At 38.5% G+C, this 27,795-nt stretch overlaps 1 protein-coding gene across 2 annotated transcripts in view; it reads right to left on the bottom strand.

Annotated features, from left to right (window-relative positions):
• The window catches only part of LOC150079033 (twitchin-like), a 2,795,346-nt gene that overhangs the window by 2,477,083 nt on the left and 290,468 nt on the right, over positions 1 to 27,795 (bottom strand). For both annotated transcript variants that reach the window (XM_090382361.1, XM_090382360.1), the window contains one exon: positions 4,882 to 5,017. In XM_090382361.1, the coding sequence (XP_090238487.1) occupies positions 4,882 to 5,017 (136 nt within the window). The remainder of the gene's footprint in view (positions 1 to 4,881; positions 5,018 to 27,795) is intronic.

Genomic DNA, 27,795 nt, shown 5'->3' with positions numbered 1-27,795 from the left:
TAAAATTCACTATCGAACTAGGGTCAGACAATACCCTACCATACTTGGACATCCTGGTCCAACATGAGGGCACATGCCCGAGAACAACAGTCTATCGCAAGCCAGTGTGTGCTGGCCAATTTTCCAACTACTGGTCAGCACACACACACGCAACCATCTTCTCGGCACTGTGAGGACCTTTTTAACTCGTACCTGGACCCACTCTAGTTCTACAGATGAGAGATGCACTGAGATTGCTAGGGTCAAGATAAAACTTAAGAGACATGGCTATCCCACCAGTACCCTAGATAGGTGCAACCTACAGGCACATGACCATGTAGCGACTGACAGGACCGTTCAAGGTAATGACTCCGCCACAAGCGCCTTTATCCCGTACTACCCAAACATTTCACGTCATGTTTCTAGGGTCCTGAAATCTCATGGGATAAAGTGCATACAACTCCCAGGAAGGAAATTGCGATCCCTCATCTCCAAAGGGAAAACACCAGTTCCCATCTTACTACAGAGTGGACTAATCTACCACATTTCTTGCCATGACTGCACTAGCTGCTACATCAGGGAAACTGGCAGAAGACTCGGCAAACATATTTCAGAACACGAAAGAGTTATTTGCTTAGTGGACATAGAACACTCGACCATTGCTGAGCACTTCTGGTCAACCCGACATGATATTGACCCACGTCGCGACGTCATGGTTGTCGATCGGTCCCGCCATTACTGACGCGTTGCCTGGTTGGAGTCACTGCACATCACATGCTTTAATACTTCCGTCAACAGAAACAGAGGTTGTCATGTTCATCCTATTATTGAAGCAACCATTCATGTAACTGACAAACGGTGGCAATGTTCCCATACGTCACAACCACAGACTTCAACTTCCAACAGTTACTTGTTGCATCACGCAGTTCACTGTGCATGACTGCCATTGCATGCTCTTAAGTTCTACATTCCCACAACTTTCAATCCAACAGTTAACTGATGAAGGGCAACAGAAAGCCCGAAAGCTTTTTGTATTACTGGTAACTGTATGAATCTAGTTTAACTACAACTCGTTATTTTATTTTACTCTCCATTCCGCTCTGTGCTGCATAATAGAGAATATAGAATAAATCGAGAAAGACATGCCGAATTGACTGTTTTGCTCTTTTAAAGATCTGCAAAGATTTTTTCATGCTAGAAATCTTTCTTTCCGTGCACAGAAGTTTCAATAAAATGGTGCTACCCCACACACCACTAGGGAAATGCTGCGGCTTCTCAAATAATATTTTCTCTCTCTCTCTCTCTCTCTCTCTCTCTCTCTCTCTCTCTCTCTCTCTCTCTCTCTCTCTCTCTCTCTCTCTCTCTCTCCCCCATGCCTATTTGTGAGATTACTGTCGGAAACATGGCTACAAAAATTCAATGCCCTGTGACATTATGCAGTTGAAAGACAACATCAGACATGTGCTCCAGTCAATTTCAAAGGACTACATTACGAAAATGTTTGATAACTTACACTGCTGATATGAAATATGCTTAGAGCATAATGGTGAATATTTACATGTATTTGTTAGACTGTAAAGTGACGTGTTTTGCCTTCAGGTAATTCAGAAATAAATAAGTAATTCTTCACTATTCATGTCAATGCATTTTATTCTGAGTCATACTGTATATTTGACTTAATAACAAATATTTAAATTTAAAATTTTTTTTACCAAAAGCTGCATTGATAAACTTCCAAAACCAAATATTAAATTAAAAAGAGGAATAATGAAATAGTGAAATGAAATGAATAATATGATTTTAAAAAATAATAACTACTGTGATTATTAGTAGGAAATTTTTAGTTTTGCAAGCCAGGTAGTATTAGTAAGCAGAAAAAAAAAACACATTAAGAATCTTTGATAAATGACAATGTGTTATTGAGTTTCCTTTCGGATCTCGTTTTTTGGATCCTTTCGATCCAGGCAAACTACACGAGTAAAAATCATAGGTGACTATTTACAGGTTAAATTTTAATGTTAATAAGGGAAAGTGCCACTTCTGTAACTTCTATGAGGTAACACTGCTGTTCTGGCTATCTATGAGTATATTTAACAAAAAAAAAAAAAAAAAAGAGGTTAGTTAATGCATGCATTACGTATGCATGCATTATGTTTCAGGTCCACTAGTAAACAGTAATAATTTAGGGAAAACTTTTGTTTCTGTTCACCACTGCACATTACCCATTCATTCCTCTAACCAGCAGATGGCAACAGACATAATATTCAGTGCTTCAGCTACAATATATGGCATATGGATAGCCCATGCAACATGTATGAAAAAAATAACTATAACTGCCAGATTTCTATTGTTCTGATTTTAATCAAATTTGAGAGGGCTCAATAAATTACTCTAAAAGAACAAAATATAAAATTTCATGAAAATCCATTCACTGGAGCGAAGCTTGAATGGACAGATAAAGAAATAATAATTGTTGAATTTATACTGTCAGATTTTAATGAAATTTGGGATGGCTTGCCAAGTTTTTTTTGGAAGGCTCAATATAATTCATGAAAATCCATTCACTGGGAATCAAGTTTTACATGTGTACAAAAAAAAAGAAATAATAATTGACACATTTCTATTGGTCTGATTTTAATGATATTTGGAGTAGCTTCAGAAATCTTTTTAAAAAGACTTAAATATAAAATTTAATGAAAATCATTAAAATTAAAAAGCCTTAAATCATCTTCTGGGTGTTGAGTAGTGACATGCAGACTAATGAATGGACAAGCATGAAGACAAAAGGCACATTATGCATATATGTTAATGTCTAAAAAAGAATCTCCAATCAACATTAGCAGAATTCAGAAAAATAAGCATCATATTTTGCTGAAGATAAATTAATTATTTTTACTTAATCCCATTGGATATTTTTGAAAAATAATAAGGGGATAGTCAGTAATAAACACATTCAGTGATGGAAAGCAAACTTGCATCAAAACAAACTGCAAATGTTGTGCCTTAATACAAATATGTGTCCATCCAATTGTGGTTAATAAATAAGCACTGTAAAAAGAAAAGGCACATGAAATGAACAACTGATTAATATCAGCACAGTGACTGAACCATGGGCTATTTGCATTATGGCTAGAATTTTGGTTAGCGTCAATCACGTTGTCTAGAGAGCACTATAAAAGCTGTATACCTGGTTCACAGTTTCATATGTTCTTTGCCTATGTTGAAGTTATTTTATCTAGAAATTTAGTATTTTTTCACAAGAAAAGGTAAAAATTTTTGAATATTATGTCAGTGGCCAGTGGCCAAGTGTTGCATGGTTTTTGCCCTGTATAATTCAGCCATGATGTAAAAAGGAAAAAAAAAAAAAAAGTCCACAAAATGTAAACCATCTTGCTAGTGATCAGTAAAGTAACATTCCCTGTTCCAGTGATGCAAATACACAATGCTTTCTTTTGGGTGGAAAAAGATATTTGATTCCTAAAAATACTCACTGAAGATCAAAATCTTGAAAAATAATATTATAAATTATTACACTAAAGGCACAGAGAAAGGACCCTCAAAAATATAAGTGGTAGCAAAAGTGTTAAATAAGTCACAAAATGACAATAAATAGAAGAAACTAACCTGAAAATAGCATTTATTTTTCGATATAATCAGGACACTAATCTTCTTGCCCCAATTCTTTTTCAAATTATAGAAATCCATTGCATAAAGATATATTTTAAGTTTTCATGAACAGTGACATACATAATTTTTAACCATGGCACTGTCATAAAAATAGCAGGAGTGCCACCAGTGGTGAATCATAGGTCCATCACTTTCAACCCAAATCCAATTATGTATGGATTCAGGATGCAAGTGTGGACCTACATTCCATTAGAATTTACTGGAAGCATCCTAGTTCATTCCCAACAAAGAACAGTCTTAAAAAAGTTTAAGGCTGTGCAAGGGAAGGTTTTAGGCTGCAGCAAGGAAGGATGGAGGCTACAGCAGGGAAAGTGTTGATAACTGTTTTCTGTTACTACCATGGCATCAGAAATGGATTATCTATTGGGCAAAATGTCTAGCCTACAAAGCTCCAAGGGGTAAACCAAAATGTTTTAGGTAAAAAAAAAAAAAAAAAAAAAATCAATGAATCAAAAATGAGAAAAGAGGATGATCAAGTGAAACTTAATAATTTAGTTTAATTGAATTACCCTTCAATTTATTTTTATAATAATTCAACTAAAAAAAAGTTAGTTAAAGACCGATGTTTACTGTGACCTATACATTTTATAAAGTTCAAATATTTATCAATAGATCCATCTTGTGGAATTAAGATTATGAGAGACCCCATGGCTCACAAGGCTTTAAAGTGGCCCTGAAGGCATGGGACCATCATCTTATATTTTTTCAAAAGACTGAAGATACTGTATTGTATTGCATACTTCTAAAAGAACTTAAGGAGTCAATTCACAAAAAACTGTCTATTAAGGATTTGTGATGAGAACTCCTTGTTCACTCTCCCACAGCCCTGATCTACTCTCCTAGCAATCTCATTTATTTGATCGACTGAAACAACAGCTTAGTAGCAAACATTTATCTGATGATGTGAAAGTTTAAACTCTGATGATGTACATCAATGGCTATGACAACAACCAATGTCTTTTTACACAGCAAGTTCCAGAATTTTATTTAACCCTCCTCGCTTCTTTTTTTCTCTTACGTGCGACTTACTGACTACTTTGTACCTTGGATAATTTAGTTAGCGAAGTTAAAAAAAAAAAAAAAAAGTTAACTACAAAAGATATAGTATTTTGAGAACAATATTATGAAAATTCTCCAAAAATCTATCATAAATGATATGTCATTTTCAGATGGTTAATATCATTTACATATATTTGACATATTTACTATACTTACCATTGTAGTGTTGGTTTGGGATCTGCAGTAAGTTTACACTCAAAGGTAATCTTACTACCATCATCTGACTGTTTGATAAGAGGTTTTCCTAAAAATGCAGGCTTTCCAACTTCCTCTTCTTCTTCTTCATCCTCAGCTTAAGTTGATAATAATCATAAAGGGGCGTGAAATTTGAATTAAATATGAGGCAGAATAATATTTTGCATAATCAAATAAAAACTCTCTTTTACTCTAGATAAATGGCGTTAAAAATTTCTTTCAGCAAAACAGCCATTTTATACTACGTAACAACAGAAGATTAACAAAATAATTTTTTTTTTTTTAGTCACTTATGTTTGTAGATTGAAACTGGTTCAAAGGTCTGCAGGATTTAAAAAAAAAAGCCACAGCCTGTGCTTGGAACATCTATAGAACATGGCAAAACAACAACTTTTTGACACTTGAACTGCAGCTCCCAGTTCAAGTTTCAAACTTCAAAGTCTTGTGGCTCTTAGGCTTTCAAAGATTATTTTGTGCAACTGTCAGAGTTACTAAACTTGCTATTTGTATGTGTGTCATTTGTGGAGGCATATGCCTCATCCAAAATATAATTTTGTCATCATATACTTGGATTTCAGTAAGTCTTTTGATTCTCTTCCACATGAATGACTATTGCACAAATTAAAGCAGTGTGGAATTAGGTGCAAATTACTGCTATGGATAATGGAACTGTTAAGTGGCTGGTGGCAGAGGGTAGTTATTAACAGCCCCTCGTTCTTCATGGACTAATGTCCCAAGGAGTTCAGTGTTGGGTCCCTTACTGTTTTCAATATTATTAATGATAACAATGAAGGCATGACAAGTTTAATGTCTAAGTTTGCTGATGATACAAAGGTTGGCAGGGACAACTCAGCGTTGTTATGGGCCTATATGAGAGCTTGAAGGATAGGGTGGATGCCCTCGAAGGATTACAAGTGAGGGGCCCATCAAGCTCTCAGCTGCCCACACCAATGCCAGAGCTTGCACTTGGTCATCGCGGAACACAGCGGCAACCCCCAAGGCAGAATGCGCTGGTCCCAAAGGAACTAGTAGTTGTTGGTGACTCTATTGTCAGGGAAACGGGAAACATGCTTTGTAAAAAGGATAGGTGGAATAGGACCAGGGTATGTCTGCCAGGGGCAAAAGTTGATGACGTTGTAGAGCGGATATCATCTTTTAAGGGCACAAAAGGTGATATAGTTGTACACGTTGGCACTAATGACATTAAGAGTAGGAGACCGGCGGAATTACTTGACAAGTACAGGTCACTGATGAAAAAAAGCCGTGAATTAGGGTTGAAATTGAAAGTGTCTGCAATTCTGCCCAGACACGATAGGAGGGAGTATATGATGAGAGCCCTGTCAATCAATTCGGCCCTGGAAAGATTGTGCAGGGCTCAAGGGGTAGAATTTTTTTCAGCCTGGTCTGTACTTGTTAACAGGAGAGACTGCTTCTACAGGGATGGGATACACTTAAATAGAAAGGGTGCAAGAATGTTTGCTGATGCTATCGAGGCAATGTTAGGTGGGTCGGAAAACTGCTAGATTGGGGGGATACAAGAACTAATAGATTAACAGTAGCCACTGGCAGAGGTGAAAGTGATTCTTGCACTGCTTCTATTGGAATGAGCCGCAGCCTGGAAAATAAGATGCAGGATATTTCAGAGACTGCTGGGAATCATTGGGGTACAAGTAAACACATGGGTTGTGTTAGGGTAGCTAAGAAAAAGAACAGGTGCATGTATACTTGTGTGTACACCAATGCTAGGAGTTTAGTAAATAAATTTGATGAATTTGAGGTATTGCTCAAAACATCAAAGGCAGATATTGTGGGGATTTCAGAGACGTGGTGTCACACAGATATAAGAAATGCAGAACTGGAATTTGGAGAGTAAAATGTCTACAGAAAGGATAGACAGGATAGGAAGGGAGGAGGGGTTATGCTATTAGTTAAAAAACACATAAAATCCAAGGAAGTGAAGCCAGTCGACATCGCTGGACAGTGCAGTGTCGAGTCAGTTTGGTGTGACATAAGCATTGGGAGATCAAAATTGAGAGTAGGAGTGTGCTATAGGCCTAATGACTCTGATGAGTATAATAAGAAACTGTTCGGAGAAATAGAGTGGGCCAGTAAATCAGAGAGTCTTATAATGGGGGATTTTAATTTCCCAGATATTGACTGGAATTTGGGGGCTGGTCACTCACACAGTAGCAAGGCTTTTGTGGATTTATTGGATGATTGTTTTCTACATCAGCATGTTCGGGAGGCAAATAGAGGGAGTAATACTCTTGATTTGATTATCAGTAGTGATTCTTCATGCATTAAGAATCTGCAGATAAATGAACCACTTGGTGGCAGTGATCACAGTGTGCTGAAGTGGGAGTTACTCAAAGAGGTAACTACCATTAGGGGTAAAGGGAAGGGGTATTGCTTTCGTAAAGGCGACTACAATGGACTGAGACAGTATTTAAATTCTATACAGTGGGATCAACTGATGATATTGCCAACAGCAAATTCAAAATGGGAAGCATTCAAAGAACTTATCGTGGAAGCTACTAGGCTTTACATACCAACTAAGAAATATTGTTCAAGGTTTAGGCCTAAATGGTTGTCAGATGAACTAATGAGACATATGGCAGAGAAGAAAAATGCATGGGATACATACAAATTAACACGTGACACGGACGCCTATGATAGATACAAGTTGATCTGTAACCAAGTTACAAAGGAGGTTAGGCAGGCGAAGGCAGATTACGAGAGATCCTTGGCAAGGGATGCGAAGAAAAACAGCAAAGAGTTCTTTACTTATGTAAACTCTAGAAGGAAGGGGATGAATCAGATTGGTCCACTTGAGATCGATGGGTCAACTGTTGATGACCCTGCTCGGGTAGCTAACAAACTAAATGAATATTTTGCATCGACATTCACACATGAGGAGTTATTCAGCGAGGGGAATGCCAGAGGTGTATTCAACTCTAGCAGTAAGCTAGAGAATCTTGAAATAACTGGGAGTAAAGTGGAGGAGAAACTGTTGAAGATAAACACAAGAAAGGCACCCGGGGTGGATGGGATCTATCCAGTTATATTAAAGGAGGCAGCAAAGGAAGTAAGCAAACCCTTAGCCATAATTATGAGAGCTTCCTTGGACTCAGGGGAGGTACCCATAGACTGGAAATGTGCAAATGTGACCCCAATTCACAAAGGAGGATCAAAGGCTGACACAAGTAATTATAGACCTGTGAGCTTAACTTCTGTTCCAGGAAAATTAATGGAGGCACTGGTTAAAGAAGCACTGCAGGATCATTTAGACAAGACTTCAGTTATAGCTCAGACACAGCATGGTTTTGTTAAGGGGAAGTCTTGCCTGACCAACTTGATTGGATACTATGATGCAGTCACAAAAGAACTGGATGCAGGGAATAACTTTGATATTATATACTTGGATCTTAGAAAGGCTTTTGATACTGTTGCACATGGAAGACTGCTGCACAAATTGGAGCAGTGTGGCATTGGAGGCAAGTTGCTGCTATGGATAAAGGGGTGGTTGAGGGGGAGAAGACAGAGAGTGGTAATCAATGGACACTGCTCATCGTGGACTAATGTTATTAGTGGAGTCCCTCAGGGTTCAGTATTGGGGCCTTTATTGTTTTCTGTATTTATAAATGATATTGATGATGGTATATCAGGCTTAATGTCCAAGTTTGCAGACGATACGAAGGTTGGCAGGGTTGTCAAGGACACTACTGACACTATGCTGCTGCAACAGGATTTGGAAAGGTTGAGCAGATGGGCTTCGAGGTGGCAAATGAAGTTTAACATTGACAAATGTAAAGTACTACATATGGGAAACAGCAACCCCAGAGCAACGTATCAACTCTGTGGTACTACACTGACAGTGGTAGAGAATGAAAGGGACCTGGGGGTGGTGGTGCAGGCAGATATGAAGTTCTCTGAGCAGTGCAGACGAGCTGCAAGAGTAGCTCATGGTGTATTGTCAATGATATATAGGAATTTTTCTAGCAGGGATAAGGAGGTGATTATTCCCTTGTATAAGGTAATGGTCAGGCCACACCTAGAGTACTGTATACAGGCCTGGAGGCCTCATTTCAGGAAGGATGTAGAGCTGCTGGAACGAGTACAGAGAAGGGCAACTAGATTGGTGAATGGGACAAAGGGGTTCTCTTACGAAGAAAGGCTTAAGTTTTGCAAATTACAGTGTCTGGAAACTAGGCACCAGCGGGGTGATCTGATAGAGGTGTACAAAGCCTTGAATGGTTTGAGCATGCTCAATGCTGATGGGATTCTTCCTCTAGCTCAGAAAAATCACCTGAGAGGGCATAAATTCAAATTGAGGAAAGACAGATGTAGGATAGATGTGCGGAAATTTGCCTTTAGCCAGCGGGTGGTTGGTGGGTGGAACAGACTTCCATCCCTTGTCGTGGAAGTTGATAGCCTAAATAAGTTTAAGGCTCAGCTGGACAGGTATTTCGAACGAACAGAGGGGTGAAGTGGAAGTGGTTATTTTTATTTATTTATGTTACTTTTTTTTTTTTTTTTTTTGGCTGATGCTGCATAAGCTTGCTTTCTTGCATCAAATGCCTCTACTAATGCTAATGCTAATGCTAAATGCTAATCAGTGTATGCTACTGCAATAAGGCTTGAAAAAATTGGTGAGATGCTGAAAAATGGCAATTCAGATTTAATATTAATAAATGCAATTGAGTATTCCATATGGGCAGCAGTAATCTCACAATAACATACTAATTGGGTGGTACAATGTTGAAGGTAACAGACAATGAAAAGGACCTAAGGATAACTATACAGTCTGACATGAAGTTCTCTGAGCAGTACAGCCTGGCTGCAAGATGGTTCATGGGGTGTTGTCCTAGGTCTTAATGATATACAGGATTTTTTCCAACAGGAAAACAAACATGTGATTATCCTGTTTAGATTAGGCTGCATCTTGAGTACTGCATACAGGTTTGGAAGCATTATTTCAGGAAGGATGTGCATCTGTTGGAATGGGTGCAGAGAATATCAAGATTAGTCATGGGAACAAAAGGTTACTCCTATTTAGAAAGACTGAGTTCTATAAATTTCAAAATCTGGAAACTTGGCAACCGCAAGGAGACCTGACTGAATTGTTTAAGGCTTTAAATGGGTTGAGTAAGCTAAATGCTGATGGCATCCTTATTCTTTCTTAGTACACATCAAGGAGACATAAAATTTAAATTGGAAAGAATGGTTCGGGCTTAGAGGGGAACAGGTATCCTGTGTGTTATCAGACACTCAGTATAAAACACTGATGAATCCAATATCTTTCTATTACAGAAGATTTAGGAGAAGTCCGGTTGGCCTGCCTCCCTAAAATCCACTCACGCACACCTTCTCAATGATAAGCCCTGTTACGTCACTTAGATGGAAACGAACATGTAGAGTGGTTCTCTTCAAGACGCCTGGTCAGCGTGAAGAGGAAAAGACCAAATCCTCCACCATATGATAGCACGACAAAACAAATGGCCCTCAGTCCCCAGCGGCTTTCACTCCCCCTCTTACGGCAGCGAGAGGATCAAAGTGGAAGCAGAGGGTGCTAAGAATCTCTGGGTACGACCAGGCTGCCATGCACGGAAACTGAACTTGGCCTGTTACAACGTAAGATCATTCATCGGTGAAGACAGGATATTAGAGCTGGAAAAGGAATTAGAAAATGTGAATTGGAATATCATCGATTTTGCTGAAACAAGAAGAAGAAATGAATCACTTATAAGTTTATCAAGTGGAAATCTGCTGTACACCAATGGAAACAGTGAAAGGAGTGAAGGTGGAGTTGGGTTTCTGGTCCATAAAGATTTAAAAAACAACATTCTGGAATTCAAAAGTACATTACCAAGGGTGTCAAGACTCAAGATTTCTAAGAGGTGCAAGCTAAAGGTTATAATGATTTATGCACCAACATCGAGCCATGATGATGAAGAGGTTGAAGGAATGTACACCAAAATTGAGAGTCTTCTAGATGAGCAGAAAACCCACTACACTATTATTATGGGGGATTTCAATGCTAAGGTTGGAAAAAAGACAAAACAGTACAGAAAGGGCAACTATAGAAAATTTTGGAATTGGTGAAAAAAATGAAAGAGGTGAAAGACTTGTGGAATTTGCAGAATCTCAAGGATTGTCAGTAATGAACACTTTTTTCAAGAAAAGAGTGAACAGAAAGTGGACATGGAAGAGTCCAAATGGATTAACAACTAATGAAATCGACTTCATCCTCACTAACAGAAGATATATTGTGAATGATGTTACCGTCCTGAATAAGATAAATGTTGGAAGTGATCACAGAATGGTAAGATGCACAATTGATATAGGTGTAGGAAAGGAAAAAACTGACTCGAGTAAATAATACAAAGGTCTTTGAGATAACAGAAGAGGAGAAAAAGCAGTATGTACTGGAACTTAAGAACAAGTTTGAGCTTCTGCAGACTGCTCAGGACCAAGATATTGATGAGGAATATTACAACTTTCTGAAAGTTATAAAGCCCAAGAAACCTATAGGGAAAAAGAAATCCAAAGAAGAAAAAATTAGCCAAGAAACACTTGTTATGATGAACCAAAGGCGAAAAATGAAGAGCAAGATCAACACTGACAATGAAAAAATTCAGTATACTGAGTTATGCAAAGCCATTAGAAAGAGACTCAGAGAGGACATAAGAAGATTTAACACAAGAAAAGTAAAACAAGCATTAAGGGAAAACAAAGGATTTAAATCAGCAGCCATGAGCAGTAATACAGAAAGACAAATGATACTGAAACTGAAGAATAGCGATGGTGTACTTATGAACAGCAGAGAAGGCATAATTCAAATAGCAGAAGACTACTATAGAGAATTATACAAGGAGCGAGGGAATGATGCCAGCAGTGAGGAAGATGGATTGCAAATTAGCAACACATACGACATACCCGATATTCTTGCTGATGAGGTAGAACATGCATTTAAGAAAATGAAGAATCAGAAAGCCCCAGGGGAAGATGAAGTTACTGTAGAGTTGTTAAAATTGGGAGGAAGAGACATAACACAAAAACTGGCAAGCCTCTTCACAAAGTACATTAGAAAAGGTGTGACGCCTAAGCAGTGGAATAATGCAATCATAGTTTTGCTGCATAAGAAAGGAGATAAATCAGAAATTGGAAATTATAGACCACTTAGCTTGTTATCCCACATCTACAAGTTGGTCACAAGGGTCATTAATAACAGATTAGAGAGAATACTTGATGAGAATCAACCGAAAGAGCAAGCTGGCTTTAAGACAGGATTCTCAACTATGGATCACCTTCACGTAATATCACAGCTAATGGAGAAAGCAAATGAATATAAAACACCATTATGCCTGGCAGTTATGGATTATGAAAAGGCACTTGACTCCATACAGCATAAGGCAATGTTTCGGGCACTGGAAAGACAAGGCATTGATACCCCACATATTATGATTTTGAAGAAAATATATGAGAATGCTACCTCCTTTATTAGACTAGACAAAGACAGTAGGAAATTTAAAATCGAGAAAGGAGTTCGACAAGGAGATACAATATCTCTGAAGCTGTTTACTGCTGCCCTTGAGGAAGCTTTCAGAAGATTAGACTGGTCGCAGAAAGGAGTAAATGTGAACGGAGAGTACCTAAACCATTTACGATTTGCAATGACATTGTGGTCATAAGCCACGATCCCAAAGAATTAGAGGAAAATCTTAATCAATTATGTACAGTTAGTAAGGATTTTGGACTAAAGATGAATATGGCTAAAACAAAAGTAATGATGTTCAAGTATGCCACAGAAAGGGAAATAATGATTGAAGGAGGAGTAATTGAAAAGGTGGAGTCATATACTTATCTGGGACAAGTTATTAGCTGTAATAATGATAAATGGCTGGAAGTCAAGAGAAGAATAAATTTTGGATGGATAGCATTCAGGAAATATAGCCACATACTGAAGAGCAATATCCCAGTTTGTCTGAAACGTAAAATTATGAACCAATGTATACGCCCCACCATGACTTACGGAAGTGAAACTTGGGCACTCACAAAAAGAATGGAAGAGAAGTTGAGAACTACACAGCGAAGAATGGAAAGAATTATATTGGGAATCAAACTGTTAGATAAGAAGAGAAACACATGGATTAGGCAGCAAACTCAAGTAAAGGACATTCTTATCAAAACTAAAGAACTAAAATGGTCTAGGGCAGGAAACATAGCTCAAAGACATGATGACAGATGGACTAAGAAAATAACAGAATGGTACCCAAGAGGAGCTAGAAGAAAATCTGGAAGACAAAGGCAGAGATGGATAGATGAAATTCATGAGTTTGTGGGTAGTAAATGGATGCCAGTGCTCAAAACAGAAGGAACTGGAAAGTTGCTGTAGAGGCCTTTATCCTGCAGTGGATTGAAAATGGCTGATGATGATGATGAGAAAATTTTCTTTCAGCCAGAGGCTTATCAATTTTTGGAAAAAACTTTCATCTGATGCTGTTAGCATGATTAATAACTGCTTTACAATTGTTGCGAGCTTTGATGTAGGCAGAAAATGAAACTGAAGAACTGGAAACAAGTCAATTACGATATGCAACATTCTTCTTTTGAACAGCTTAGGACATTTATTGGAAAACCAAGATTTAGATAAAGGACAAGATTTTAAAGTGGAGTGTGGGAAAACGAATTCTATTTCTACAAGAATAATTTCACTGACATGATCTGAGCAAATGGTGATATCAGAAGTTTTGAAATAGTAATCCAACGAAGGAAAAGAAGAAAATAAATCTCGCAGGTCATCCCATTTTGCATTCTTGTAATGCCAAACAACACAAGGTTGGAATAGCCATGTGATAAAGGATCCACTGGAGAAGAGACAATCACCAAGTCGTGATCTGAGGTGCCTAAAGGACCACTCACTTCAATTCACACCTGATATACATCAATTGATGATGTATATCAGGTTTAATGTCCAAGTTTGCAGATGATTATGGTTGTGAATTACACTAATAACAGTAAACTGCTGCAACAGGATCTAGAAAAGTTGAGTAGATGGGCTGAGAGGTGGCAAATGAAGTTTACCATTGACAAATGTAAAGTACTACATATGGGAAACAGTAATCCCAGAGTAATGTATCAACTCTGTGGTACCACACTGACAGTGGTAGAGAATGAAAAGGACCTGGGGGTAATTGTGCAGGCAGATATGAAGCTTGCTAAGAAGTGCAGACGGTCTGCAAGAGTAGCTTATGGTGTCTTGTCAATGATATACAGGAATTTTTCTAGCGGAGATAAGGAGGTGATTATCCCCTTGTATAAGGCAATGGTCAGGCCACACCTTGAGTACTGTATACAGGTCTGGAGGCCTCATTTTAAGAAGGATGTAGAGCTGTTAGAACGAGTACAGAGAAGGGCAACAAGATTAGTGAATGGAACAAAGGGTTGCTCTTACAAAGAAAGGCTAAAGTTTTGCAAATTACAGTGTCTGGAGACTAGGCACCTCCGAGGTGATCTGATTGAGGTGTATAAAGCCTTGAATGGTTTGAGCATGCTCAATGCTAATGGGATTCTTCCTTTTGCTCAGAATAATCACCTGAGAGGGCATAAATTCAAATTGAGGAAAGACGGTTGTAGGATAGATGTGTGGAAGTTTGCCTTTAGCCAAGCGGGTGGTTGATTCTTGGAACAAACTTCCATCTGTCGTTGTAGAAGTTGATAGCTTAAATAGATTCAAGGGGCAGAACTTGATAAACATTTGAAGCGAGTGGATGGGTGAAATAAGGGTGGTTTTTTTTTTTTTTTTTTTGGCTGATGCTATATAAGCTTGCTTTCTTGCATCAAGTGCCTTTGCTAACCAGTGAATCCGTTATTTTCCACAAAACGGAAGTTAAACTAACAGGTCTGTATTTACACACGTCATCTTTCAACCCTCTTTTGTAAATTGGGGAAACATTTGCACATCTCCAGTCCATGGGGACCTCCCTCTAAGTGCTGTTGTTTGGTTTTTTAGGAGCATTAGCAACTAAGGCCATATTGCTCCGGAATATGCAGTGGTCATTTCCTGACCTTTCCACATCCTCCGTATTTGGTGGTGACGAGCTCGAACCCCAGTCTAATCAAGAAGCGTGTGGTACTCACTGCTGCTCCTTCCCACCTGGCTACGGAGGCGCCCCCTCTAAGTGCAAGGATACCCTCATAATCGTGGCTAAGGGCCTACTCACTTCCTTTGCTGCCTCCTTTAATATCACTGGATAGATCCCATCCAACCCAGGTGCCTTCCTTGTGTTTAACTTCAGCAATTTCTCCTCCATATTGCTCTCAGTTATATAAAAAATCATTAAGCTCCCTGATACAGTTTAGTAAACTTCTGTCCTACTCATCCTTACAGAATTCCTCATGTGTGAATGTAGATGCAAAATACTCATTCAGTTTGGCAGCTACCTGAGAAGAATCATCAACAATCGAACCATCAATATCAAGTGGACCAATCTGATCCGTCTCCTTCCTTCGAGTTAACATAAGAAAAGAAGTTTATACTGTTTTTCTTTGCTTCCTTTGCCAAAGATTTCTTGTAATCTGACTTTGCTTGCCTAACCTCCTTTGTCACATTACAGGCTATCTTATATCTTCCACAGGCATCTATCTATGTCTCCTGATAATTTATATGACTCCCATGCATTTTTCTTCTCTGCCACGAACCTCATTAGTTCATCTGACATCTATTTAGATCTAAATCTTGAACAGTATTTCTTAGTTGGCATGAAAAACTTAGTAGCTTCCAAGATTAATTCCTTGAAGGGTTCCCATTTAAAATTTGATCTTTTTAACATCATTATTTGATCCCAATGTATAGAATTTAAAAACTGTCTCAGACCACTGCAGTCACCTTTACGAAAGTAAAAACCCTTCCCTTTACCCCTAATGGCAGTTAAATCTTTAAGTAAATCCCACAACAGTACACTGTTGATCACTGTCACCTAATAGTTCCTTTATCTGCAAATTCTTATTTTTTGAATAATTACTGCTGATAACCAGATCAAAAGTATTACTCCTTCTTGTTTACGCCTTGAACGACTTATTGTGGAAAATAATGATCCAATAAATCCACAAAAGTCTTGCTAGCGTGTGAGTGACTAACCTACAAATTTCAGTCAATGCATAGAAAGTTAAAATCCCCCATTGGAAGACATTCTGATTTACTGGCCTATTCTATTTCTCTGTACAACTGTTCATTGTACTCATTAGAGTCATTAGGCCAATTATACATTCCTACTCTCATTTTCCCTTTCCCAGTGCTTATGTCACACCAAACTGACTCAACATTGCACTGTTCAGCAATGACAACTGGTTGCACTTCCTTAGAGTTTATGTGTTATTTAACTAACAGAATGACCCCTCCTCCCTTTATATCCTGTCTATCCTATCTGTACACATTGTATTGCCCTAATTCCAATTCTGCATTACTTATCTCTATGTGACACCACATCTCTGATATCCCAATAATAATCGCCATTGATATCTTCACCAACAATTCAAATTCATCAAATTTATTTACTATACTACTAGCATCGGTGTACATGCAAGTATACATGCACCTATGCTAACTCTTCGTTACCCTAACACATACTCTTATTTATTTGTTTACCGATTCCATGATTACTCCCAGCAGTCCTTGAAATCTCCAGCACCTCGCTTTCCAGGCTGCTGTTCATTCCGATATAAACAGTGCAAAAATCACTATCACCTCTGCCTGTGGCTACTGTTAATCTATTAGTCTGTGAATCCCCCAAGCTAGCAGTTTTCCGACCCACCTAACACTGCCTCGATAGCATTTTATAGAGGCATATGATGCAAGAAAGCAAGCTTATGCAGCATCAGCCATAAAAAAAAAAAAAAAAAAACCCTTCCACTTCACCCCTCTGTTCATTCGAAATACTTGTCCAGCTGAGCCTTAAATTTATTTACACTATCAACTTCCACAACAAGGGATGGAAGTCTGTTCCACCAACCAACTACCCGCTGGCTAAAGGCAAATTTCCGCACATCTATCCTACATCTGTCTTTCCTAAATTTGAATTTATGCCCTCTCAGGTGATTATTCTGAGCAAGAGGCAGTATCCCATTAGCATTGAGCATGATCAAACCATTCAAGGTTTTATACACCTCTATCAGATCACCTCGCTAGTGCCTAGTCTCCAGACACTGTAATTTGCAAAACTTAAGCCTTTTTTCATAAGAGCAACCATTCGTTCCGTTCACTAACCTTGTTGCCCTTCTCTGTACTCGTTCCAGCAGCTCTACATCCTTCGTGAAATGAGGCCTCCAGACCTGTATACAGTACTCAAGGTGTGGCCTGACCATTGCCTTATACAAGGGAATAATCACCTCCATATCCCTGCTAGAAAAATTCCTGTATATCATTCATATGACACCATGAGCTACTCTTGCAGACCGTCTGCACTTCTTAGCAAGCTTCATATCTGCCTGCACAATTACCCCCAGGTCCTTTTCATTCTCTACCACTGTCAGTGTGGTACCACAGAGTTGATACATTACTGTGGGATTACTGTTTCCCATATGTAGTACTTTATATTTGTCAATGGTAAACTTCATTTGCCACCTCTCAGCCCATCTGCTCAACCTTTCCAGATCCTGTTGCAGCAGCATAGCGTCAGTAGCGTCCTTAACAACCCTGCCAACATTTCTATCGTCTGCAAACTTGGACATTAAGCTTGATATACCATCATCACGGCCACAGTAGCCGAGTGGGCAGGAGCGGGAGTGCAGTAGCACACGCTCTTTGAGTAGACCAGGGTTCAAGCCCCTGACTGCTGAATACGGTCGATCTACCAACCCGCACTGGACCAGCGTGGCAGATTATGGTCCATTTCCCTCAACATGAATTGTTGAGGAGGCTTCCATCCTGCAGTGGGTTGATAATGGCTGCACTTTACTTTACTTTTATACCATCATCAATATTATTTATAAATACAGAAAACAACAATGGACCCAACACTGAACCCTCAGGGACTTCACTAATAACATTAGTCCACGATGAGCAGTGTCCATTAATTACCACACTCTGTCTTCTGCTTCTCAACCACCCCTTTATCCATAGCAACAATTTTCCACCAATGCCACACTGCTCCAATTTGTGCAGCAGTCTTCCATGTGCAACAGTATCAAAAGCCTTTCTAAGATACAAATATATAATATCAAAGTTATTCCCTGCATCCAATTCTTTTGTGACTACATCATAGTATCCAATCAAATTAGTCAGGCAAGACCTTCCCTTAACAAAACCATGCTATGTCTGAGCTATAACTGAATTCTTGTCAAGATGATCCTGCAGTGCTTCTTTAACCAGTGCCTCCATTAATTTTCCTGGAACAGAAGTTAAACTCACAGGTCTATAATTACTTGTGTCAACCTTTGATTCTCCTTGGTGAATTGGGGTTACATTTGCACATCTCCAGTCTGTGGGCACCACCCCTGAGGAAGCTCTCATAATTATGGCTAACGGATTGCTTACTTCCTTTGCTACTCCTTTAATATAACTGGATAGATCCCATCCACCCCAGGTATCTTTCTTGTATTTATTTTCTACAATTTCTCCTCCACTTTACTCTCAATTATAACAAGATCATCTAGCTCACTGCCAGTGTTTACTTCATCTATGGCATTCCCCTTCCTGAATAACCCCTCATGTGTGAATGTAGATGCAAAATATTGATTTAGTTTGTTAGCAACCTGAGCAGGATCATGAACAGTTGAACCATCGATATCAAGTGGACCAATCTGATTCAGCCCCTTCCTTCTAGAGTTTGCATAAGTAAAGAACTCCTTGCTGTTTTTCTTTGCATCCCTTGCCAAGGATTTCTCGTAATCTGCCTTCGCCTGCCTAGCCTCCTCTGTAACTTGGTTACAGATCAACTTATATCTATCATAGGCTTCTGTGTCACATGTTAATTTATATGTATCCTATGCATTTTTCTTCTCTGCCATATGTCTCATTAGTTGATCTGACAACCATTTAGGCCTGAACCTTGAACAATATTTCTTAGTTGGTATGTAAAGCCTAGTAGCTTCCAAGATAAGTTCTTTGAATGCTACCCATTTTCAGTTTGCTGTTGGTAACATCATCAGTTGGTCCCACTGTATAGAATTTAAATACTGTCTCAGACTATCTTAGTCGCCTTTACGAAAGCAAAAACCCTTCCCTTTACCCCTGATGGTATTTACCTCCTTGAGTAAATCCCATTTCAGCACACTGTGATCACTGCCATCTAGTGGTTCCTGTATCTGCAGATTCTTAATGCATGAAGAATCACTAGTGATAATCAAATCAAGAGTATTGCTCCGTCTAGCTGGCTCCCGAACATGCTGATTTAGAAAACAATCATCCAATAAATCCACAAAAGCCTTGCTAGTGTGAGAGTGACCAACCCACAAATTCCAGTCAATATCTGGGAGATTAAAATCCGACATTATAAGACTCTCTGATTTACTGGCCCACTCTATTTCCCTGTTCAGTTTCTTATTATACTCATCAGAGTCATTAGGCCTATAGCACACTCCTACTCTCAATTTTGATCTCCCAATGCTTATGTGACACCAAACTGACTCGACACTGCACTGTCCAGCGATGTCGACTGGCTTCACTTCTTGGATTTTATGTGTTTCTTAACTAATAGTATAACCCCTCCTCCCTTCCTATTCTGTCTATCCTTTCTGTAGACGTTGTACTCCCCAAATTCCAGTTCTGCATTACTTATTTCTGTGTGACACCACGTCTCTGATATCCCAAAAATATCCGCCTTTGATGCTTTGAGCAATATCTCAAATTCATCAAATTTATTTACCAAACTCCTAGCATTGGAGTACACGCAAGTATATATGCACCTGTTCTTTTTCTTAGCTACCCTAACACAACCCATGTGTTTATTTGTACCCCAATGATTCCCAGCAGTCTCTGAAATATCCTGCATCTTATTTTCCAGGCTGCTGCTCATTCCAATAGAAGCAGTGCAAGAATCACTTTCAGCTCTGCCAGTGGCTACTGTTGATCTATTAGTCCTTGTATCCCCCCAGTCTAGCAGTTTTCCGACCCACCTAACACTGCCTCGATAGCATTAGCAAACATTCTTGCACCCTTTCTATTTAAGTGTATCCCATCCCTGTAGAAGCAGTCTCTCCTATTAACAAGTACAGTCCAGGCTGAAAAAAATTCTACCCCTTGAGCCTTGCACAATCTTTCCAGGGCCGAATTGATAGACAGGGCTCTCATCATATACTCCCTCCTATCGTGTCTGGGCAGAATTGCAGACACTTTCAAATTCAACCCTAATTCACGGCTTTTTTTCAACAGTGACCTGTACTTGTTAAGTAATTCCGCCGGTCTCCTACTCTTAATATCATTAGTGCCAACGTGTACAACTATATCACCTTTTGTGCCCTTAAAAGATGATATCCGCTCTACAATGTCTTCAACCTTTGCCCCTGGCAGACATACCTTGGTACTGTTCCACCTATCCTTTTTACAAAGCATGTTTCCCGTTTCCCTGACAACAGAGTCACCAACAACTACTAGTTCCTTTGGGACCAGCGCATTCTGCCTTAGGGGTTGCTGCTGTGTTGCGTGATGCCCAAGTGCAAGCTCTGGCATTGGTGTGGGCAGCTGAGAGCTTGATGGGCCCCTCACTTTTAATCCTTCGAGGGCATCCACCCTGTCCTTCAAGCTCTCATATAGGCCCATAACAATGCTGAGTTGTCGCCTGATTTCCTTGCACTCCTTGCATCGCGCACATACAAAGACATCCCCCATGGCAGTATCATGTCCCATACCTGACTACTCCACAAACATCAAGCAAATAGTGCATTTTAAAAGGCTGTGATTCAGAGGGCAACTGGCCCCCTCAGTTCTCCTCTGAGCCACAGCACTTCCATTAGCTTGAGCCTTTTGCTTTGCTGCTCTGGTCTGAGTCATGATTTCGATTTAATTTCAATAAAATTTCAATTTCAGTACAAAATTAAAACCCTAAACTTGTATCCCAACACAGTTATAATGCTATATTTATGTTTCAGTATCAAGTGTTATCTACAAAATCCCTTTATATAACTTCCATATGAAGTTAAGTATTAATTATTTATTTTTGCTAATTATTTATGTTACGTAATCTAATTCGTTATATGTATATAGTTAAAAGTACAATTTAATTGACAATGAAGTTCAACAAGATTAATAGATTTACTGATTAATTGACAATATTATATTATGTACTATACTAAGCTTATGCTATCTAGTGCGAGATAATTTGTATGGCGTAACAATGGCGGCAATTACGAACGGTAAATCTACGGACACTTAAGTATCGATTAACTTCCAAATCTGGCTGTCTCAATTCAGAATAAACTAAGGATCCTGACTAGCTACTTACAGAAAATAATTTGATATAACAATTGGTTAATAAATCGGCTAAATATGGTTAAAAAAAAACCTCTCGTTCAACGGAGCTGCAACTTGTAAAATGTGGATTTGATACCCTTACGATACTAAGTAATACCTACAAAATCTCTATCTAAGTTAAACTTTAAACTAAGTATTGTAACTAGGAATATAAAGCTACTCTAGAAAATAAGTTAATATGCCAATTTAAGCTAATAAAACAGAAAATAAATCAGAAAAAACTTCTCTGTTCCAGGAGCGGCAATGCATCAGCAAATATTCTTGCACTCTTTCTATTTAAGTGTTTTCCATCCCTGTAGAAACAATCTCTCCTGTTAACAAGCATTGACCATGTTGAGAAAAATTCAACCTCATGAGACTTGCACAGTCTCTCCAGTGCTGAAGGTTCTCATCCTATACTCTTTCGTATCGTGTCTGGGCAGAATTGCAGACACTTTAAAATTTAATCCTAACTTGTGACTTTTTTCAACATTGAACTGTTCTTGTTAAGTAAGTCCACAGATTTCTTACTCTTAATGTCATTAGTGCCAACATCTACAACAATATCACCCTTTGTGCCCTTAATTTGAGTGTTCGCATTCGAGGTGAGCGGACGTGCTTCGTCAGGGCTCCTCAGTTAAGTGGATTGGATTACTGTTGAATAGTGCTTTTAAATATTTGATTTATTTAGATATTGTTGGATTATTTTGTTATAGGTTTTCCTGTAACAGTTTGATTTTAATTTTTTTTTAATTTTTAAAGTTAATTTTCATTGATATTTGGCTAATTTTATAATGGTAGTTACGAGATCTGCCTTAAACACGTCACAGGGTATCGTGACTCACACGGAAATAGCTGATGGCGATTTACGGGTGAGTCATGATTTAATCTGTTGCAGAACCTGTGGAATGGTTTCCAAGGTCGGCCTGGTGACTAATCACAGCCCACCTGGGTATTCTTTTCTTTGTGATCGTTATAAGGAGTGCACCGATCTTAAATTTCAATTTGGTGCACTGATGGAACAATTTGAGTCGCTGAAAAAATGGGTGCTTGCCTTCGAGAATAATGCATCTGGGAGCTCGTCAGGGACTCAAGACTCCAGCAATCTACCAAGTGATGCACACTCAATTCGGGCCTCAAAACAGAAAAACCAAGTGCAAACTACTCTGGTTAAAAAGGACATTGTTTCATTAGGAAACTCCATTGTCAGGGAAACGGAGAATATTTTTTCTAATAAGGATAGGTGGAGTAGAACCGGGGTATGTCTGCCGGGAGCAACTATTAATGATGTCACCAACAGATTGTCAGATTTTAAGGGGGGTAAAGAGAATATTATTATTCATGTGGGGACTAATGACATTAAACGTACACGATCTGACGATTTGTTGGAAAAATACAGGAACATGCTAAGGAAATGCCGCAAGCTAGGCCACAATGTCTATGTGTCTGCAATTCTGCCCAGACACGATAGGAGGGATTATATGTTAAAAGCCTTGTGGATTAACTCAAGACTTGAAGGACTCTGCAAGGCTTTAGGGGGGAAATTTCTATCAGCATGGCCCACACTTGTTGGTAGAAGGAATTTGTTTTGGTGAGACGGGATACACTTAAACAAAGGTGGTGCAAAAGTTTTTGCCAGTATTATTGAGGATACCTTAAAGGTTCAGGGAAACTGCTAGTTAGGGGAATGATGTGGGTAATACTGACACGCGTTTATCTGATAATATTGGTCAAAGTAACTCTTGCACACACCTCAAGAGTTCTTATCTGTTACCCCAACTGGACATATCTAGATGTTCTGGGGGCAGAAATATTTCAAGTGAGTGGGTAGCTAATGTCAGGGAAGAGAGCCTAAAAAACTTCAAGGGTTGTGTTAGGGTAGTTAAATATACAAAAACAGTAAGTCTTAATTGTTTATATAGTAATGTTAGAAGTGTCGTCAATAAAATGAGAGAATTCGAACTGCTGGTTAAAACAAGTAACGCGGACATAATAGGGCTTACGGAGATGTGGTGTCACCCGGAAATTGGGGATCATGAGTTTCAGTACGGCTTGCATAATGTATTTAGGAAGGATAGGGTAGATAGAAGGGGTGGTAGAGTAATGCTTCTTATCAGAAGAAGCCTGAGAGCTACAATAGCTTTCCCGGATTCAGACGTTTCACATGTTAGTATAGAATCTGTATGGTGTGAGATAGTTGGAAACAAAGGTATAATGCGAGTAGGAGTAACCTACAGACCAGGTGATTGTGAAGATTATGACGAAAGCCTCTACATGCAAATGGAATGGGCAAGTAAGCATCAATGTCTTATTATGGGTGATTTCAATTTGCCTCTAATTGATTGGAGTAAATGGGAAGGAAACTCGACATGGGGAACAAAATTTTTAAATCAACTAGATGACTGTTATTTGTATCAACATATCAGGGAAAGTACTAGAGAAAAGAATATCCTAGACCTCATCATCACCCATGAATCTGATGACATAACAGGGTTGACAGTAGAGTGACCAGTAGCAGGAGGTGATCACGTAGTTCTAGGGTGGATAATGATGAGAGAGGTAGCAGCAGTAAAAGGCAAAGGAATGGTGTTTAATTTCAGAAAAGGAAATTACGATGTCTTAAGGTACTACATGGCCTCTATTAACTGGGTAGATATCGCACTGAGAATTAATACAATTGAACTGTGGTATGCTTTTAAAACATTAATCACAGATGCCTCCGCCTCCGTAGCCAGGTGGGAAGGAGCAGCAGTGCGTAGCACACGCTTCTTGATTAGACCGGGGTTCGAGCCCGTCACCACCAACTACGGAGGATGCGGAAAGGTCAAGGAATGACCACCGCATATTCCCGGAGCAATATGGCCTTAGTTGCTAATGCTCCTAAAAACCAAATAACAAACAAACAAACAGATGCCTTGAATGTGTATTTACCATTAAAAAAATACTCCACGAGGAGGGTTCCAAGTTGGATGAATAGTGAAGTTGCCACATTACTTGAGCAGAAAAAAGGTGGCATGGAAAGGTTACAGAGCAATAAAAAGTACTGAAGACTATAGCAGCTACAAGATGATCTGTAATAGAGCCACAGAAAAGGTTCGACAGGCAAAGGCAATTTATGAGAAATCACTAGCAAACAGAGCAAAGAGAGGGGGATAAGGAATTCTTCACATATATAAATGCCAAGAAGAGCAGGACAAACCAGATCAGACCTTTACGTAAGAGAAAGGGGATAGTATTAAATAGATCACTGCCGTTGCAGATGAACTCAACAGTTATTTTGCATCGATATGAAATACCTTTTGTGGTAATGGAAAATTGTGGAAGCGAAGTTGAAAAATATGTAATTAATGATATTGAAATTTTGCAAGATTATTTAATGAAAAACCTTCGAGCCTACAGGCCAGTAAGGCTCCTGGAGTTGATGGAATATACCCTATAATCTTAAGGGAAGCGACAAGTGAGTGTATTGAACCATTCAGGCTAATTATGCGAGCATCACTAGACTCTGGGGAGATTCCCTTGGATTGGAAAAGTGCCAACGTATCTCCCATACATAAGGGTGGCTCTAAGAGTGAAGTGGGAAATTATCGACCTGTCAGTCTGACTTCAGTGGTAGGGAAAATCATGAAGGCAATAATCAAGTGTGGAATTCAGGATCATTTGGATCGAATTGAAATTCTCAAGGATACTCAGTATGGTTTTGTAAAGGGAAAATCGTGTTTAACAAATCTGGTTCGCTATTTTGAAAGGGTCACTCACGAGCTGGATTTAGGGAATAATTTCGACATTGTTTATTTAGATTTCAGCAAAGCTTTTGACTCAGTCCCACATGAGCGGTTGCTTTATAAGCTGGAACAGGTTGGACTCACTGGGAAAATCCTTAGATGGATAGCAGGTGTTGGCTTCGGGGAAGGAGGCAGAGGGTTGTGATAAATGGCTATTCCTCAGATTGGTTTGATGTAAGAAGAGTGGTTCCCCAAGGATCAGTATTAGGACCACTGTTGTTTTTAATTTTCATAAATGAAATCGATGAAGGGATAGAGGGCATGATGTCTAAATTTGCAGATGATATTAAAATTGGTGGAGTAGTTAATGATCACTGTCAAGTTGAGCTTCTTCAGAGAGACCTAGATAGACTTCAGGAATGGTCAGAAAAATGGCAGCTATGCTTTAATCCAACAAAGTGTAAGGTATTACACCTGGGAAACAGTAATCCCAAAATAACGTATTCACTTGGTGAAGTTCAACTAAACCCAGTACTGGAGGAAAGGGATTTGAGTGTTACGATACAGTCAGACATGAAATTCTCTGAGCATTGTAAACAGGTTGCAAGGAAGGCCCATGGTGTCCTATCGATGATCTATCGAACTTTTGCAAGTAGAGATAGGGACATGATAATCCCACTATATAAGGCTTTTGTTAGATCACACTTAGAATACTGTGTTCAAGTATGGAAACCACACCTAAAGAAAGACATCGAGCTTCTTGAAAGGGTGCAAAGACGGGTAACTCGCCTGCTGAGATCGGCAAAAGGGCGTCCTTATGAAGAAAGACTTTGAATATGTGGGTTGCAGAGTTTGGAAACTAGACACCTTAGAGGAGATTTGATTGAGGTGTTTAAGGCTCTCAGACGCATCAGTAAAATGAATGAGGATGAAATTTTCAAGATTATAAATGATGCTAGAACTAGGGGAGATAAATTCAAGTTATGGGGGGAAATGTTTAGATTGGAATGCAGGAAGTTTTATTTTAGCCAACAAGTTATAAATTACTGGAATAAGTTGCCTACATGGGTGGTAGAGGCTGACAGTTTGGGGAAATTCAAAGGTCATCTGGATAGTACCTTCGGGTGAGGGAAGCGCATAGGGTGATAGGTTTAATTTCATTTTCTTTTATTAATTATTATTATTCATTTTTTTATCATTGTTTTATTCGGGGTTTTTTTTTTTTTTTTTTTTTTTGGCTGGTCAGCATAAGCCATAGGCTTTCTTGCACCATGTGACTAATACTAATACTAATACCAATTGGCATGTGGACAGGCGAAGTTTTTACGGCTCCAGCAAATTGGAAGTTTTTGCTTTTTTACTGACTTAAATTGGCATATTAATTTATTTTGAGTTGCTTTATATTCCTAGTAACAATACTTTAGTTTAAATTGAATTTAAATAGAGATTTTTTAGGTTATTACTTCGTGGTAAGGGTATCAAATCCACGTGTGGACAGGTTTTGCAGCTCCAGCAAACGAAAGTTTTTAATTATACTTAGCCGCTTTATTGACCTAATTGTTAGATTAAATTATTTTCTATAAGTAGCTTATAGACATAGTCAAGCTCCGTGGTTTATTTTGGAATTTAGATAACGCGATTTTGAAAGTAAATAATACCTTGTGTCCGTAGATTAACCGTTCATAACTTGCCGCCATTGTTATACAATACAATATGTGCTAGTTCTTCAAACAGGCCTATGGGGCTGGGAAATTTCATACTGCAATAATTAAAGACAAACACCAGGCAAGGAATTAAAAATTTTTACTATAAAAATAAAATATACAGAAATAAAATATTATGAAAACACTATCGGAAGAATAAAATATTACAATAAATTACGATAAAATAAACTACAATAAACTGGATTATCGCTTTTAATCCAGTTTATTTTAGATAATTTTATTGCTTCGGTATTTTTAACGTTTTTATTGTAGTTTATTTTATTGTAATTTATTGTAATATTTTATTCTTCCGATAGTGTTGTTTTCATTATATTTTATTTTTATAGTAAAAATTTTTAATTCCTTGTCTGGTGTTTGTCTTTAATTATTGCAGTAATATGTGCTAGTGTAAGGTTTAACGGAAAACTAGATAGCGAATATAGTAGTATCAATTAATCAGTAAAATTTATTAATCTTATTAAATTTCATTGTCAATTGAATTTTACTTTTTTAACTAAATAAATATAGCGACCTAGTTATTACAAACATAACACCATAAATTAATACATATAAGTTGACAGGGGATAAGAAAGTCATATAACGTAACTCAGAGATAATATTCAATACCGAAATATATATATATATAGTGTTATAACTGCAATGGGATATAGGTTTAGGGTTATATTTTGTATTGGAATTTTATTGAACTTGAATAGAAATCATCACTCAGACCAGAGCAGCAAAGCAAAAGGCTCAAACTGGTGGGTACTGTAGCTCAGGGGAGAACTGAGAAGGGGGCGGTTGTCCTCTGAATCACAGTCTATTGAAATGCACTGCATGTTTGATGTTTGTGGGGCAATCAGGAATGGGACATGATATTGCCAAGGGTAATGTCTTTTGTGTGTGCGCGATGTAAGGAGTGCAAGGAAATAAGGCGCAATCTCGGCACTGTTATGGGCTTATATGAGAGCTTGAAGGACAGGGTGGATGACCTTGAAGG

Source organism: Mastigoproctus giganteus, chromosome 10, assembly GCF_048544385.1.
Source record: "Mastigoproctus giganteus isolate SK-2022 chromosome 10, ASM4854438v1, whole genome shotgun sequence".
Lineage (NCBI taxonomy): Eukaryota > Metazoa > Arthropoda > Arachnida > Uropygi > Thelyphonidae > Mastigoproctus > Mastigoproctus giganteus.
Note: the sequence above shows the minus strand (reverse complement) of the source record. Positions and strands in the feature narration are given on the sequence as shown.